We start from the raw sequence: 17,433 nt of genomic DNA on the forward strand, positions 1-17,433 counted from the left end.
GAGGGTATTGTTCAGTGGTTTGAGCATCAACCTATGAACCTGGAACTCACAGTTTGATCCCTGGTCAGGGCACATGCTTGGGTTGTTGGCTTGATCCCCAGTAGGAGGCATGCAGGAGGCAACTGATCAATGATTCTTTCTCATCATTGATGACTATCTCTCTTTTCCTCTCCCTTCCTCTCTGAAATCAATAAAAATATGTTAAAATAAATAAATAAAACAATAAAATGATGTAAATGATTGCCTTTATCATTTAAAATTTCTACATCTGCTCTGTATTTAATGTAATTTTCCTTTCTTTGTTAAAGATTGTCAGAGACTGTCACTGAAGTGACCAGTAATTCTCTGTCCACTTGCACAAAATCGGGTCCATCTCCCCTTTCTTCTCCAAATGGGAAGTTAACCGTAGCAAGTCCTAAGCGAGGACAAAAGAGGGAAGAAGGATGGAAAGAAGTTGTAAGAAGGTGAGTTACTGTTTACTTGATTGTTTTTCTCAGTTTTTAAATATGCTCTATTTCAAATTGAAATATGGATTATTACCTTACAATTAAATTCCAGTATTTCAAAGGTTGCAGACGGGTGGCCCAAGGCTGAATCTAGCTAACAGAGACAATCTACATCATATTTTAGATGATAAAAACACACAACAGTATGTTAATATTATTAAGAATTGGGAGCTTTTTACATAAAAAGATGACTGTTATCTGCTTAATCCTTATAGGTAGTGATATTTGGTAGAGAACTAATTTAAGTTCTTTAAAGTGATAGATAGATTGTGTTTTGTTCAGATTTGTAATCTGAGAGCCCAGGTAATGTCTAAAGCATGCTTGTAAGTATTTGAAGAATGAGTAAATATTGGTTTTAAACTTTACTACACACCCAGAAAGGATTTTAAATCTTTGATAACCTATGTTAAAGAACTCCCTAGAAATTCCATCAAAAAAAAATTAAACTTTTGATTATTTGAAGCAACAGCTTGCTTTATCACTGTCTTTGTCTCACACATACACATTAACTTATTCACATACACTATTGTAGTCATTGAAATCACAACATCCGAGTACTCTCTACGAAAATAAGGTAATTCAGTTTTTCCATGTGCATTTTATATTGTGATTACAAAGACATTCCTAGCATTTCAAAATAATAATCACTGACTCATTATTCACTTTAGGGAAGAGGGAATTGTCAAGTAATTTAGTTATGTATATAAAAGGGCAGGGATAATATCTTACCTTTTTAAAATATAACTTCTTCTAAATACGTTTTCATTTTCGAGAGAGGAAGGGAGAAAGAGAGAGATAGAAACATCAGGAAGTCATGGATTGGCTGCCTCCTGCACGCGCCCTACATGGGGATCGAACCCGCAACCCGGGCATTTGCCTAATCTGGGAATCGAAATGTGACCTCCTGGTTCATAGGTTGACGCTCAGTCACTGAGCCATGTCAGCCGGGCTGTTTTGCTTTTTTTGAAACCTCAGTGGGCTCTTCTTTTTCTCATACTACTGACATTCTTTTAGTGAGTCTCTGTGTCTGGATAATTTTAATGCCTCCAGAAGAATGCAGGGAAACAAATTTTTAATGTCATCCTTTCAGTTGTATATTAGAGAATAAAAAAAAAGAATGTGAAACAATCACCCAAATGTGCCCGCAAGAAACCATTCTTAACTCCTTGGGCTGGATTAGATGCTCTACCAGGGGTCCTCAAACTTTTTAAACAGGGGGCCAGTTCACTGTCCCTCAGACTGTTGGAGGGCCGGACTATAGTTTAAAAAAAAACTATGAACAAATTCCTATGCGCACTGCGGGCCCGGGATGAGTCGCCTGCTAAGCAGGACAGGCAACGGCACCCGGCGGGCCGGATAAACGTCCTCGGCGGACCGCATGTGGCCCGCGGGCCGTAGTTTGAGGACCCCTGCGTCTAACCACTGTTTATTTAGTATATCTTATTAAATCACTCATGGCATCGTATTATAGCTCTAACTTGGTGTCTACATAGTCAATATACATATGGGCAGAAACCCATGTCTCTCTTATTTGCTATTTTATTTGCATTAGCACATGTCTACATAGTATGTACTTTACACATATTTATGAAGGATGAAAATCAACAAAACAATCTTTTGTCATGATATTTTATCTCTTTCTCCCCTTCCCTCCTTTCCTCTTCCCTCCAATCCCCTCCCCTCCCCTCCTTTACCTGTAATTACTAGTTGCCTTTTATCACCTAGAGTGAGAATAGGTAGGAAATGCTTTTTCAACAAAAATCTATTCTGTATTTTCAAAAACATATTTTAGTAGTACTCTCTCTTATTTTAATGACAACTACTGAAACTAATGATTTATTTTAATTTATCTTTGCAACTTTTAAACAGGTCCAAGAAAGTATCTGTTCCATCAACGGTGATATCCAGAGTGATTGGAAGAGGAGGCTGTAATATTAATGCTATTCGGGAGTTCACGGGTGCACACATAGATATTGATAAGCAGAAAGACAAGACGGGAGACCGGATAATAACTATAAGGCAAAATTTTGTCTCTTGTTTTCTTCCTTTGTGTTTTATTGCACTATAGATTAATGAAATACAAGCATTTGAGTTTTCAATGGAATTTTGCATTTAATAGCATACTTTTTAAAAATTGGAATTTTAGAAGATAATCTTTATAATTTTTTTCACATGAAGTATTTCAAAGGGCTTTAAAGACATATTTCTTGTGTGTGGCAAAAGTTTAGATTATTTTTTTCCTTACATAAACTGTTCATATGACGTTCTTAAAATTTATTTTGAGACTTTTAAAAAGGAATTCTTAACACATTTTAAGCAGTAGGTTTTTATCTTTCTTTTAAGTTACCATTTGAGCTTTGTTATTCTGAGATTGTGTCCTTAGAATATGAGCTCATAATAGATTTAAACTTGAAGTAGATATTTGTCTTGAATTGAATATGTGTGTACCTGAATACCCTTAAAATAAAGATGATAGTCTAAGGAATCATAAGTTTGGTGCCCTTCACAATAATAGGAGAACTGTGAGTTTTATAGCTTACCTTGTGTTTATTCTCCTCTCCTATCTTGCTTTCTCTCTCCTGGAATAGGTCGGTGGTCACAACCTGCCTTATCTAGAGCAGAGGGAAGCAGAAACCCTTTATAAGTAATTTACCCTTTAGGTTTTGTTTTTTTTTGGTTTTTTTTTTTAACATTTTTATTTATTTCAGAGAAGAAGGTAGAGGGAGAGAGAGATAGAAACATCAATGATGAGAGAGAACATTGAGCGCTGCCTCTTGCACGGCCCACACTGAGCCTGCAACCCAGGCATGTGCCCTGACTGGGACATGAACTGTGATCTCCTGGGTCATAGGTTGACACTCAACCACTGAGCCACGCCAGCTAGGCCCCTTTAGGGGTTTTGCTATCAAATATTTTCCTGAAGAACCAACACTTAGGGTTTGACCTTATTACCATTGTTTGTATTATCAGGATTCCTCTCATTTTGAGACATCATTCCAGAGGAATTATAGTAATTGTTCTACTAGAGAAACCATCAATAAATATGTCATAGATGGAGTTTCCTTAAGTACCAGGATTTAAAATAAAATACTGTTTCCTTGCTCAGTTGTATTATTTTCCTTGTTTACTTTGCTTTTAGTATCAATCAACTGTTTAACTTACAGAAACATTATAGGTTAAATATGTTTATTTAAATACAGTGGTTTTTCTAATTAATGTGTTTTATCGTAAGAAAATTATTTTTTAATCTAAGGAAACAATAGTAAGTGGAATTTCTAGAAAATAAATCACTATGCCTTTGAAAAATATAGTGTCTTGTCAGAACAGTGTATGGCTTTATTTGCAGAATACCTCAAGAATTGTCTATTGTTCTCTGTATGTATGTATATACACACATGCTAATGAAATTAGGCTTTACGTATTTAAATATAGACCTAATTTTTTTTGTCAACCTACAGGGGTGGCACTGAATCAACAAGACAAGCAACTCAGTTGATCAATGCTCTGATCAAGGATCCAGACAAAGAAATTGATGAACTTATTCCAAAGAATCGTTTGAAAAGCTCAGCAAATTCCAAAATAGGGTCCTCAGCACCTACCACCACTGCTGCTAACAGTTCCTTAATGGGAATTAAAATGACGACTGTAGCTCTGTCATCAACATCTCAAACTGCCACAGCACTCACTGTGCCTGCAATTTCTTCTGCATCTACTCACAAAACCATTAAGAATCCCGTGAATAATGTGAGGCCTGGTTTTCCAGTTTCTCTTCCATTAGCATATCCTCCTCCACAGTTTGCACACGCTTTGCTTGCTGCTCAGACTTTCCAGCAGATCCGTCCACCAAGGTTGCCCATGACCCACTTTGGAGGTACTTTTCCACCAGCTCAATCCACTTGGGGTCCTTTTCCTGTCAGGCCTTTGAGCCCTGCCAGAGCTACTAACTCACCTAAGCCTCACATGGTGCCTCGCCATAGCAATCAGAATAGCAGTGGTTCTCAGGTGAATTCAGCAGGTTCTTTAACTTCAAGTCCAACAACTACAACCAGTTCATCAGCTTCAACGGTGCCTGGTACATCTACAAATGGCAGTCCAAGTTCACCTTCCGTCAGAAGGCAGCTTTTTGTCACAGTTGTGAAGACATCCAATGCCACCACCACAACAGTAACAACCACAGCAAGCAACAACAGCACTGCACCCACAAATGCCACATATCCCATGCCTACTGCCAAAGAACACTACCCAGTATCATCCCCATCCTCCCCATCACCACCAGCTCAGCCAGGAGGGGTTTCTAGAAATAGCCCTTTGGATTGTGGAACAGCATCTCCAAATAAAGGGGCATCTTCCTCTGAACAGGAAGCAGGTAGTCCTCCAGTAGTAGAAACAGTAAATAGTAGACCTTCAAACAGCAGCAGTTCTGGGAGTTCATCAGTTCATTCTGTTCAGCAACAACCTCCAGGATCTGTTTCTCAGGAGCCAAGACCACCTCTTCAGCAGTCTCAGGTTCCTCCTCCGGAGGTTAGAATGACTGTTCCTCCTTTAGCAACAAGTTCTGCTCCGGTGGCAGTGCCTTCTACTGCCCCAGTGACTTACCCTATGCCTCAGACGCAAATGGGATGCTCCCAGCCTGCTCCTAAAATGGAAACCCCTGCTATTAGACCACCCTCTCATGGCACAACTGCCCCTCATAAGAATCCAGCTCCAGTTCAAAATTCATCTGTTGCAGTCCTCAGTGTCAATCACATTAAAAGACCTCACAGTGTTCCCTCTTCTGTTCAGCTACCTTCGACCTTAAGTACACAAAGTGCTTGTCAAAATTCAGTACATCCAGCAAATAAGCCTATTGCTCCCAATTTCAGTGCATCCTTACCATTTGGGCCCTTTAGCACATTGTTTGAAAACAGCCCTACTTCTGCTCATGCCTTCTGGGGAGGATCTGTTGTTTCATCTCAGTCAACACCAGAATCTATGCTATCAGGAAAATCCTCATATTTGCCAAATTCAGATCCTTTACATCAGTCTGATACTTCCAAAGCTCCAGGTTTTAGACCACCATTGCAGAGACCTGCTCCAAGTCCCTCAGGTAAGTTTGTATTTTCTGATACTCCGCAGCTGCTCATTTACACAACTGATGTGAAAACTCATAGCCATTTTCTAATATTTTTACTCTGACAGGGCCAGATAGACAGAAATTGCTGTATTTTTTAAACTCAAATGTTTTAATCTTTTTAGAAGTACAGTGGATTTTACTTTGAATTTCCCATAAATTTATCAGGTATATTTTTCTCTCAATGTAAAAAAAGTCTCTTATGTTTTAATTTAATAAGGTAATACCATTTTGTTAATTATATTTTATTTCAAATTGTATTTTAATTCAAATAAAATATAATTAACAAAAGAATTTTAATATTTGATTTCATTTGATTGTCTTTTTTAAAAATAATGAGAAAAATATACAGGTACATAGTGTAATAGGGTTGCTTCTAACCACATGTACTATTTAAAGTTAAATAAAATTGAAGATGGTAGTCAAGCTGATCATATTTCTTTTTATTTTAATTTGTTTTTCCATTTTCATTTAAGTATAATTGACATACATTACTGTATAAGTTTAAGCTGTACAGCATAATGGTTTGACTTACATATATTGTGAATTCATTACTGCTGTTGTTAGTTAGTATACATCATTTCATACTAGAGGCCCGTTGCACGAAGATTTCGTGCAATAGGCCTTCCTTCCCCTGGCTGCCAGCATCGGTTTTCCTGCAGCACCCCGGGACCCAGGCCTTCGCTCCGGCTGCAGCAGAGAAGTCAAGCCTCGAGGCTAGGCTTCTCCACTCCGGCCTCAGTGAGGCTTGGCTTCTCCACTCCAGGTGCAGCGGAGAAGCCAAGCCTATTCAGTCTTCAGTCTTCGCTTTGTGCCTGTGTATGCAAATTAACCCACCATCTATGTTGGGTTAATTTGCATACTCACTCCTGATTGGCTGGTGTGCGTCGCAGAGGTATGGTCAATTTGCATATTTCTTTTTTATTAGTGTAGATAGGTATAATAAAAAGAAAAAGCAAAAAAATTAGGTTTTTTTGTGTTGAGAGCTCTTAGGATTTACTTTCTCTTAATAACTATATATATATATATATATTTATATGCCAATGTTAAGTGTAGTCATCATGCTGTACATTACATTCCTAGGACTTATCTTATACTACAGGTTCGTACCTTTGACCACCTTCTACCATTATCCTACTCCGAAATTTGATCTCTTTTTCTAAAGTTTGTTTATTTTAAAATTCCACATATAAGTGGATTCACAGTATTGGTCTTTCTCTGAGTTATTTATTTCACTTAGTGTAATTCCCTCAACGTCCACCCATGTAGTCAAAAATGGCAGGATTTTCTTTTTTATGGCTGAATAAGATTCATATATGTGTGTGTGTGTGTGTGTGTGTGTATGTGTGTGTGTGTATCCTATATAATAAAAGGCTAATATGCAAATCGACCAAACAGCTGAACGATCGGTCGCTATGATGTGCACTGATCACCAGGGGACAGTTGCTCAATGCAGAAGCTGCCCCCTGGTGATCAGTGCACTCCCACAGTGGGAGCACCGCTCAGCCAGAAGCCGGGCTCACGGCTGGCAAGCACAGCGGTGGTGATGGGAGCTTCTCCTGCCTCCAAGGCAGCGCTAAAGACCCCTTGGGGGATCTCTGCCAGGCGGACATCCCCCAAGGGGTCCTGGACTGTTAGAGGGTGCAGGCCAGGCTGAGGGACCCCTCCTTCTCTCTGCCCCCCCCCCCAACCCCCCATGCACAAATGCCGTGCACTGGGCCTCTTGTGTATATATAAGTATAAATGTCACAACCTGTTTATTCATTTATCTGCCAAATGGACACTTAGGTTTTTCCCATATCTTCGCTGTTATGAATACTGCTATGAATATGGGATTGTAGATATCTTTTTGAGTTAGTTTTTTTGTTTGTTTGTTTCCTTTGGATATATTCCCAGAAATGGAATTGCTGGATCTGTATGGTAGTTCTGTTTTCAGTCTTTTTGAGGATCCTCCATACTGTTTTCCTTAGTGGCTGTCAGTTGGCCATATTTCAATGCTTTATAAGCACATATCTCTAGTGGCTAAAATATTGGACTATGTGTTCGATATCTGTACATGTGTACAGATATCGAACACATAACATTATCATAGAAACTTCTGTTAGAAAGTGCTGATATTTATAGAATATATTTGTGAGTGATTATTTTCTTAACTATTTACTTTGAAATAATTTTATATTTATAGAAGAGTTCTTCTGTAACTACCGCAGCTTTCCCTAATGCTAAATATCTATGGAACTAATGGTACATTTATTAAAACTAAAAAATAATATAATTAAACTGCAAGCTTTGTTCAGATTTTATCAGTTTTTTTCAATGATATCCTTTCTCTGTTGTAGTGTTTAATCCATAATACCAAATTGCATTTAGAACTATGTTTTAATATGAAAATTTCAAGCAATTTAAGAGGATCCATGCCAGTGATAGATAAACTATGGTCCATGGGCCAAGTATGGCTGGCTACCTGTTTTTATTTTTTACTTTTTAAGAATCACATTCTTTTAAAATATATATATATATATTTCTTTATTGATTTCAGAGAGGAAGGGAGAGGAAGAGAGATAGAAACATCAATAATGAGAGAGAATCATTGATTGGCTGCCTCCTGCACGCCCCTTATTGGGGATCGAGCCCACAAACCGGGCATGTACCCTTGGCCAGAATCCAACCTGGGACCCTTCAGTCCGCAGGCTGGTGCTCTATCCACTGAGCCAAACTGGCTAGGGTGCTACCTGTTTTATTACAGTTGTAAATTTTTTTAAACTGAAATATAATATATAAGATTTTTTAAGTGTATTTTTAAAAAAACTTTTAGCCCTAACTGGTTTGGCTCAGTGGATAAAGCGTTGGTCTGAAGACTCAAGGGTCCCAGGTTTGATTCAGGTCAAGGGCATGTACCTTGGCTGTGGGCACATCCCCAGTAGGGGTTGTGCAGGAAGCAGCTGATTGATGTTTCTCTCTCATCGATGTTTCTAACTCTCCCTCTCCCTTCCTCTCTGTAAAAAATCAATAAAATATATAAAAAATTAAAAAACAAACAAAAAACGTTTAAAGAATAATATTAGTAACACAAAAAATAAGAAATTCGAATTTTAGTCTTCACAAAGCTTTGTTGAAATCAGCCATGCCCATTTATTTAATACTAGGAGCCCAGTGCATGAAATCACGCAGCCCCCTCACCCACCCACCACCCTGCCTTGACACCTGAACCTCTCCATGCAGAGCTCTAGCACACCTGGTCCAGCCCCCGACCCCTCTGGCCTTCTCTGGCCGCTTCAAGCCCCTCCCTCAGTCCCTCGAGTTGCCTCGGGCCGGTTCCGCCTTCTCCAGGCGCCTCCCCTCTTCCGCCCCATCTCTGGAGTAACACGGCGGCTCCGCCCCATCATAGTGCTGGAGGAGAGCATGGAAACCTTCCGCCTCCTGCGCTCCTTCCCCTGGCAGGTGGGTGGCAGGGCGCTCTGAGTGCGAGCGGTGGGTGGCAAAGGACTGGTGAGGGCTCTATGGGCTCTCACCCCCGCCCTCCCCGCCACGGGATGGTCCCTCCTCCTCCAGGTGCCTCCCCGCTTCCGCCCCGTCTCCGGAGCAATGCCCCACCACGCACGCGCAGACAGCCTCCTGTGATTAGTCGTTACACATTACGGCGTCCCGACCATTAGCATCTTAGCTCTTTATTATTATGATGGCTATAGCTGCTTTTCTGCTCTAATGACAGCCTATAAATACTATTTAGCCCTTTACTGAAAGGTTGCTAACCTGATCTGTGTTATTAAAGACACTAGAGGCCCGGTGCACGAAATTCATGCACTTGGTGGGGTGGGGGGGGCCTCAGCCCAGCCTGTGCCTTCTCACAGTCCAGGAGCCCTTGGGGGATGTCCGACTGCTGGCTTAGGCCCGCTCCCGACTGACGGCTTCGGCCCACTCTCCATGGGGAGTGGGCCTAAGCCGACAGTTGGATATCATTAGCGCTGCCGAGGAGGCAGAAGAGGCTCCCGGCACTGCCATTGTGCTCGCCAGCCATGAGCTCGGCTCAGGGCTTCTGGCTGAGTGAGCGCACTGACCACCAGGGGGCAGCTCCTGCGTTGAGCATCTGCCCCCTGGTAGTCAGTGCACATCATAGCGACTGGTCATTCCGCCGTTTGGTTGATTTGCATATTAGCCTTTTATTATATAGGATGACATTCTCTAACAAAAAAAATTCTAAATTTAATGGGAAATGATTGTTATTTTTACCTATTTCTATAACGTGACTATAGTGTAATGGACATTTACATCAGTAAATACTTCTTTGCTGGGGGTTCACTGAAATATTTATGTGTGCTTTCAAAAATAATTTATCTTGTACTAAAACAATAGAATCTATAATTTGATTTGGAAAGATCATAATATACTAATGTATTGGAAATGTTTTTATATTTAATTTTTAATAATTGGAATTTATAATACTTGACCTTTCAAAATATGAAAATCTAGGTGATATGTTGAGAAAGAGTAAAATTAAGATTTAGAGAAAAAGGAATTAAATTATTATTTTGTGAAAGATATAGTAAGCTCTATAAGGGAGGCAAGATTTAGGGGGGGTGTACAGTGGAGAAGAGTCAAAATTAGTATTGAAGTTTAACTTGAGAGTCCGTCAGAAGATAATTCATTAGATTCAAGTTAAATCAGGCATGTTTGCCTTTATAGCTCTATTCCACAATTATTACAACCATGAAAATTAACATTAATTCAGTAATAGCACCAAATATGCATTACTTTCATCCCAGATATATTCTTTATGCCTATGTGTTTGTGGAAGGGTGCGGGGGGGTTGCTTTCCTTTTGATCCAAGATCAAATCAAGGTTCACACATTGCCTTTGGCTGTTAGGTCTTTTTTCTTTTCTTTTTCCCCCCACTGCATTTATTATTAACATAAAAATTGTTAAAAAGAAAAAATTTCATTTTCAGATCTCCAGTGGGTCTCATCCCTCCCTCTTGCCCACACAACTCCTGACCCATTTCCTCAGGGCCAGTTCAAGACTGAGCCTGCTCACACTGTTTTTACAGAAAACAACCAGTGGCAGTGACCCAGGGACAGAGGTTGGGAGAGCGTGTCAGGACTGTCCAACTTCTACCCGAAGATAGGCCAGGTGGAGATCCACAAAATTCAAATGAAAGGGCTGGTGTCTTCACAATGACATAGTATAAGGAAAATGGGCTATAGAGGGAATAGGGTAGGCCCACCAGAGGCTTTAGAGTACATCTAATGGCCTGTGTCAAACCCAGAAAAAGCGACACCGGAAGAATGGGGAGGCCAGGGAGGAAGTCTCGTGGAAAGTTTCCCAATTCTCCCATGTTGGGAGGTGGGGAGAGCCTCGAGGGCACCAAGAGCCTCACTCATTTTGGGCAGAAATGCTCTAGTGTGGGGAAGCCACAGAAATGCCACAGACACTGCACATTTACCAAGCACAACGATCACAGACCACAGCAGTGTCGGCCATGCTACTGACGGCAAAACTACGAAACCCAAAAGCAGGGAGAGTGGCCTTTCAGGAAGTGACTCTGTCCCAGTCATCCAAACTTGACCCCAGGTCAGACAACTTGGGGAGTGTCACAGAGCAGCTGCCAACATTGGGAGCAGGGGTTATCACATACAAAGGACTTAAAACAAGCATCCAGAAGAAGGGAATAGTAGGAAACTGCTCCAGGGCTCAGGAATCGAGGGCAGTACTGGGGTCTGGGTGGATAGATGCACAAGAAACAGCACCAAATAGGTTTCCTGCTCAGCAGTCTGTTGGCAAGGGGAAAGAGGACCCAGGAGGCAGTTGAGGGAGCAAAGATGGGGTCCTGGAGGCTGGATCAGCAGAAATAGTGCACACCTCAGCCCACTGATGAAACCCTGGACCCCATATGGGGGATGTGATGGACAGGGGTGGGAGTTACCGACTAAGGATGGTAACTGTCATAGTAGCTGTCACAGGGCCACAGGGAAATATATGGCTACTAGATCACAGAGGGCTCCCTCCTGCTCAGCTGGGAAGGCACAGTCTCCCAGAGGAGATCTGTTGAGGCCTGGGTGGCAGAAGGCACAGAGGTCCTCATATCAACAGTGGCCGTCAGATTTGTCTTCTATATCCTGGGGTTCATCCTTAGGGTGGGGGAGGGGGCAGATAATCTTGACAAGTGACCAGCTTGTGAGCCTTTAAGGATGTCTCTGTTCTTTGTGAAAGACTACCATGGTCTGGCCCAGTAAAAGGGGGCTCAGCATTGACCTCCCACCAACCACACCATATGGGCCAGACCTGAGGCCTAAGCCTCCCCAAACTGGGCCTCTGTCCCGGGGAGGAGGTGAGAGACTCACCAGTGGTGGAATCATCAATCCCCTTGATCTGGGGGGACCTCTGTGAAAAGAATCTGCATTCTTTTGTTTCTGGCTCCTTTCACTGAACATCATGTGAGATTCATCCAGGTTTCCTGTAGCAGGAGTTTGCTCATTTGTATTGCAGTGTAGTATCCCATTCATTGCATGCACATGCAATAACTTATCCATTCTACTAATGTTGGACATGTGGGTGGATTCCAGTTTGGGGCAGATTTGGGGTCATCAGGCTTTCCATTGGCCATGTCGGGAGGGTCTTCCCATAGGACTCGCATTATCTTTGTCCCCAGTCTCTTCCCGCTTGGGCACCTGGGGCTGCGACAGCAGTGGCTGCAGCTGATTCTTCTTTCGTTTCGGCATCGTGGTTGTGGCCTGCTATATCTCTTTACTCTCCCCCATCTAAAACATCTTACTACTTTCCTTTGTTCTTCTTGACGTTGAATCCTTTGAAGAGCCCAATTGCCCTAAAAAATGTCCCACATTTCAGATTCACTGTTTCTTCAATACATGATTACATTAAAGTCAAACATTTCTAGCAGGAACATCAGAGAGGTGGTGTTTTGACTGCCTTACATCAGGAGGCACTCGATGACATTGTTCCCCTATTGGCTATGGAAAGTATGGCCACTTAGTTAAGGAGCTAACCATCAGATTTCTCTGTTGCAGAAGTATAGCTACAGTTTTTTCTTTTTCCTCTGTAGTTTTCTTGTTAAGAGTTTATTAAATTTTTATAGTACTTTTAGGTTCACAGTAAAATTGAGAGAAAAGTACAGATTTTCTGTATACCCGTCTCAACAAAGGCATAGCCTCTCCCATCAGCTTTCCCCACTAGAGTGGAACATTGTTACAATTGATGAACCTTCATCAACACATCCTTATCAAAGTCCTTAGCTTACATTAGGATTCACTGTTAGTGACTGATGTGTATTCCTGTGGATTTGAACACGTTTAATGATCAGAATCTACAACTATAGTATCAAACAAAGTATTCTCCATGTCTTAAAAATCTTCTGTTTTGCCTCTTCACTCCTTCCTCCCCCCTAAGTTTTGTTTTATTTTCTTAAATATTTTTTATGATTTTTAGAGAGAGAGGAAGGGCAAGGGAGACAGAGAAACATCAGTGTGAGCATCATCGGCCGCTTCCTGCATGCTTCCCAACAGGCATCCAGCCTGCTATCCAGGCATGTGCCCTGACTTGAAATTGAACCAGCAACCTTTCAGTGGATGGGACGATGCCCAAGCAACTGAGCCACAACAGCCAGGGCTTTCCCCTAAGTTTTTTAAAGATAAAATTTTATGTAACTCTTTGGCCATTAACTTATTTAAATTCCAGTGTTGATATTAAATGTGCATGTATTTTATAATAAATAATAAAATATCAACTATTAGAATTATATTTTTCTTGATAATTATATTTGTAATTATGTTTATGAAATAAAGGGGAAAATGGTGGTCAATGGACAAAGAAGTAAGCCAGGAGACTTTTTCATCTACAATTTTTTTTTAGCCCTAGCTGGTTTGGCTTAGTCGCAGCCGTGGGCAAACTACAGCCCGCGGGCCGGATCCGGCCTGTTCGGCTGTTCTATCCGGCCCGCGGAGCCGAAAGAGCGGAGGGTTCTCTTGCTCTCCCCTCTGCTCCTTTACTTTGAATTTATATTAGTTCACACAAACACTCCATCCATGCTTTTGTTCCGGCCCTCCGGTCCAGTTTAAGAACCCATTGTGGCCCTCGAGTCAAAAAGTTTGCCCACCCCTGGCTTAGTGGATAGAGCATCAGCCTGCAGACTGAAGGGTCCCGGGTTTGATTCTGGTCAGGGGCACATGCCTGGGTTGCGGGCTCGATCCCCAGTGGGTGGGTGTACAAGAGGCAGCCGATCGATGATTCTCATCATTGATGTTTCTATCTCTCTCTCACTTTCCCTTCCTCTCTGAAATCAATGAAAAATATATTTAAAAATTTTTTAAATATATTTAGGGGGGTTCTTGGAATTTCAAGTTTTTCTAATTGTTTTTTCTGGGGTGGGATAACTTATAAATTATGATTATCTTCTGCATTATAGGTATTGTCAATATGGACTCGCCATATGGTTCTGTAACACCTTCTTCTACACATTTGGGAAATTTTGCCTCAAACCTTTCAGGAGGTCAGATGTATGGACCTGGGGCACCCCTTGGAGGAACACCCGCAGCTGCTAACTTTAATAGACAACATTTTTCCCCACTTAGTTTGTTGACCCCAGGTTCATCAGCATCAAATGGTGAGTAATATACACTGTAATTTCCTAAGAAGACGTTTGTGGATATGTTTGTTCCTTTTTTTTTTTTTCTTTTTTTTTTTGTCTCTAGAGAGAGGAGAAGGGAGAAACATCAATGAGAGAAACACTTATCAGCTGCCTTCTGCATGCCCCCTTACTGGGGATCAAGCCCTGACCAGGAATCAAACCAGCGACCTCTTAGTTCATGGGACAATGCTCAATCAACTGAGCCACACTGGCCAGGGCAACATATATGTTTTCTTAAAAACAAAAGGATTTAAATTTTTAAAGTTCAGAATTTTTAACTTTTAAACCTTATCATAATTTTAATACTATAAAAATGTAATTGGGCCCTGAATGGGTGACTCAGTTGGTCCTATACACCGAAAGGTTGCAGGTTTGATCCCAGGTGGGGCACATACAGGAGGCAACCAATCAATGTTTCTCTCTCCCTTCCTTCCTCTCCCTCTAAAATCAATAAACATATCCTCAGGTGAGGATATTTAAAAAATGTAATTTGTATTCATCTATGGGAGGAAGAATTTCCAAGTTTTTAAATTACTGAAATCAACCTTAGTTATATCAAACCTAGAATATTTTATTGACGTTTATAAGAGGGATCTGAGGGGGAAAAATATATCTTACTGTACCACCTATTGATTTACCTTAACTTTCAGTTTTATTTGAGGATACAGCTACCAAGATTTCTAACCTTAAAAGTATAAATAACGCCCTGGGCTGTATGTCTCAGTTGGTTAGGCAGTGGTCGGCAAACTCATTAGTCAACAGAGCCAAATATCAACAGTACAACGATTGAAATTTCTTTTGAGAGCCGAAAACCGACTTCTGCGCATGGGCCACGAAGTTTCAATCGCAAAGTAGCACGTGGTATTTTTTGGAAGAGCCACACTCAAGGGGCCAAAGAGCTGCATGTGGCTCCTGAGCCACAGTTTGCCGACCACTGGGTTAGAGCATTGTCCCTTGCACCGAAGGGTTGTGGGTTCATTTCCAGTTAGGGCACATACCTAGGTTGCAGGTTCCATCCCTGATGGGAGGCAACCAATAGATGTTTCTCTCTTCCTCTCCCTTCCTCTCTCTCTAAAATCAATAACAAAAATATCCTTGGGTGAGGATTTTTAAAAAATTGGTTTTTTAAGTATAAACATCATATGCTTTTTGTCCACCTTTAAATCTCATTTACTGTACTTAACAGCCCAACTGATTTCACATTATCACATGTGTATTTTTAACTAATCAGAATTTGGTGGCAATAGTTAGATTTTCAAACTAAGGAAGATCTGTCATAAATAGGGAATTCAAGTCATATTAACAGAATTCTGTAGTAAGGTTATTGGGTTTTTGTGTTTGTGGTTTTTAATTTTCTGTAGGTGAGAATAAAGACATCAAATTACTTTCTCCTTGAGGAAATTATAGTAAGAAAATTTTTTAAACTATGAATTTCTCCTGAGTGTTAGAACCCAGGTAAGAAAGCCTGTTAATAGAATTAAAAAAAAAAAAAAAATTAGCCCAGCTGGTGTGGTTCACTGAGCATCAACCCATGCACCACGAGGTCTTACAGGTTTGTTCCCAATCAGGGCCCTTGGCCAGATTGCAGGCTCAGTCCCCAGTAGGGGGGCATACAGGAGGCAGCTGATTGATGTTGATGTTTCTCTTTCATCAATGTTTCTATCTCTCCCTCTCCCTTCCTCACTCTCTAAACTGGATAAAAACATATTTTAAAGTATTAAATATTTAAGAGCATTTCAAAGTACATTGCTGGCCCTGCCTGGGTTCCTCAGTTAGTTAGAGCATCGTCCTAACATGCCAAGGTTTGAGGGTTCAATACCTGGTCAGGGCACATATAAGAATTAACCAATGCCCTAACCAGTTTGGCTCAGTGGATAGAGCATCAGCCTGCAGACTGAAAGGTCCCAGGTTCGATTCCAGTCAAGGGCATGTACCTGGGTTGCGGGCACATCCCCAGTAGGAGGTGTGCAGGAGGCAGCTGATCGATGTTTCTCTCTCATCGATGTTTCTAACTCTCTATCCCTCTCCCTTCCTCTCTGTAAAAAATCAATAAAATATATTAAAAAAAAAAAAGAATTAACCAATGAATGCATAAATAAGTGGAACAACAAATTGATATTTCTGTCTCTCTCTCTCTCACTATCTCTGTCTCTTTCTCCCTTTTCTCTCCTTCCCTTCCTTCTTCTTTCTCTCTGTCCCTCCCTTTCCTCTCTCTCTAAAATCAGTCAATAAAAAATTTAAAACGTGCATTGCCACTTAAAGCATGGAATTGTTAATTTACATGCTGTATAGTTTTTTTGTGTTTGTCAAATAATGAGGACTGTAACAAATAAAGAATATTGATTATCCTTGCACAGATGTCACTAAATGAGAATGGTTTAAGAAAGCATTCAAAGTGATTGTGATAGAAACATGCCAGAAATAATGTAAGAAGTATGAAAATAATGTACCAGTATAAGAAGAAAATAATGGAACCTTCATTCAAAAGACAAATGGATTTCAACAGACAGATCTTCAATTCTACTTAGGACAGTTGTTTTTATAGTAATATTATGGATATGCAGTTCTAAAACTACATGAGATATAATGTAGGATTGAGAAATGAATAAATACACTGATGAAAATGTGATCTAAGGTTCTCACTGTGAGAAGACAGAAGTGTGGAAATGGAGTAAGGCAAGCAAAACCATATGGAATCAAAGGATCAATGTGAATTCATGATTTTTCAGTTACATATGTATTGGATGGAATCATATAAAATTGTCATTTTTTCCCCTAGCTCTGTCTACTGAAAGCAATGAATCAACAGCAGCAGTGATCATACTTAGTGTCCAGATCTTTCTGTTAAATAATAGTTTCCACTGAAAAAGGCTAGAGCTTCTTGGAGAAATACCTAGGGCATAGGAAGTATAAGGAGAGCTTTATAATGTAACAAAGTCTTATCATGTCAGAGAGTAATTGAATGCTCAGAATCACAGGGACATGTCAGAAGGAGACAAGAGACAGCTTAAAGGGGTCCCACTGGCCAAATTCAGGACAATTTGACCACCAAAATGAATAATGGCAGCTCATTGGCTAAAGCAATCCATGAGTCCATAATGATTATACATAAAATTTTAAAGTGCAGGAGAAGGGAACACTATTCCTTAGAATATAATAACGACTCATAAATGTACAAG

General features: G+C 40.6%; 1 protein-coding gene across 8 annotated transcripts in view; it reads left to right on the forward strand.

The window, feature by feature from the left end:
• Positions 1 to 17,433, forward strand: part of ANKRD17 (ankyrin repeat domain 17) — a 169,894-nt gene that overhangs the window by 142,535 nt on the left and 9,926 nt on the right. For all 8 annotated transcript variants that reach the window (XM_080672443.1, XM_080672444.1, XM_080672447.1 and 5 more), the window contains 4 exons: positions 309 to 464; positions 2,376 to 2,525; positions 3,965 to 5,592; positions 14,033 to 14,230. In XM_080672443.1, coding sequence (XP_080528569.1) covers positions 309 to 464; positions 2,376 to 2,525; positions 3,965 to 5,592; positions 14,033 to 14,230 — 2,132 coding nt within the window. The remainder of the gene's footprint in view (positions 1 to 308; positions 465 to 2,375; positions 2,526 to 3,964; positions 5,593 to 14,032; positions 14,231 to 17,433) is intronic.

The sequence above is a fragment of the Plecotus auritus genome, assembly GCF_963455305.1.
Source record: "Plecotus auritus genome assembly, chromosome: 1".
NCBI classification, from domain to species: Eukaryota; Metazoa; Chordata; class Mammalia; order Chiroptera; family Vespertilionidae; genus Plecotus; species Plecotus auritus.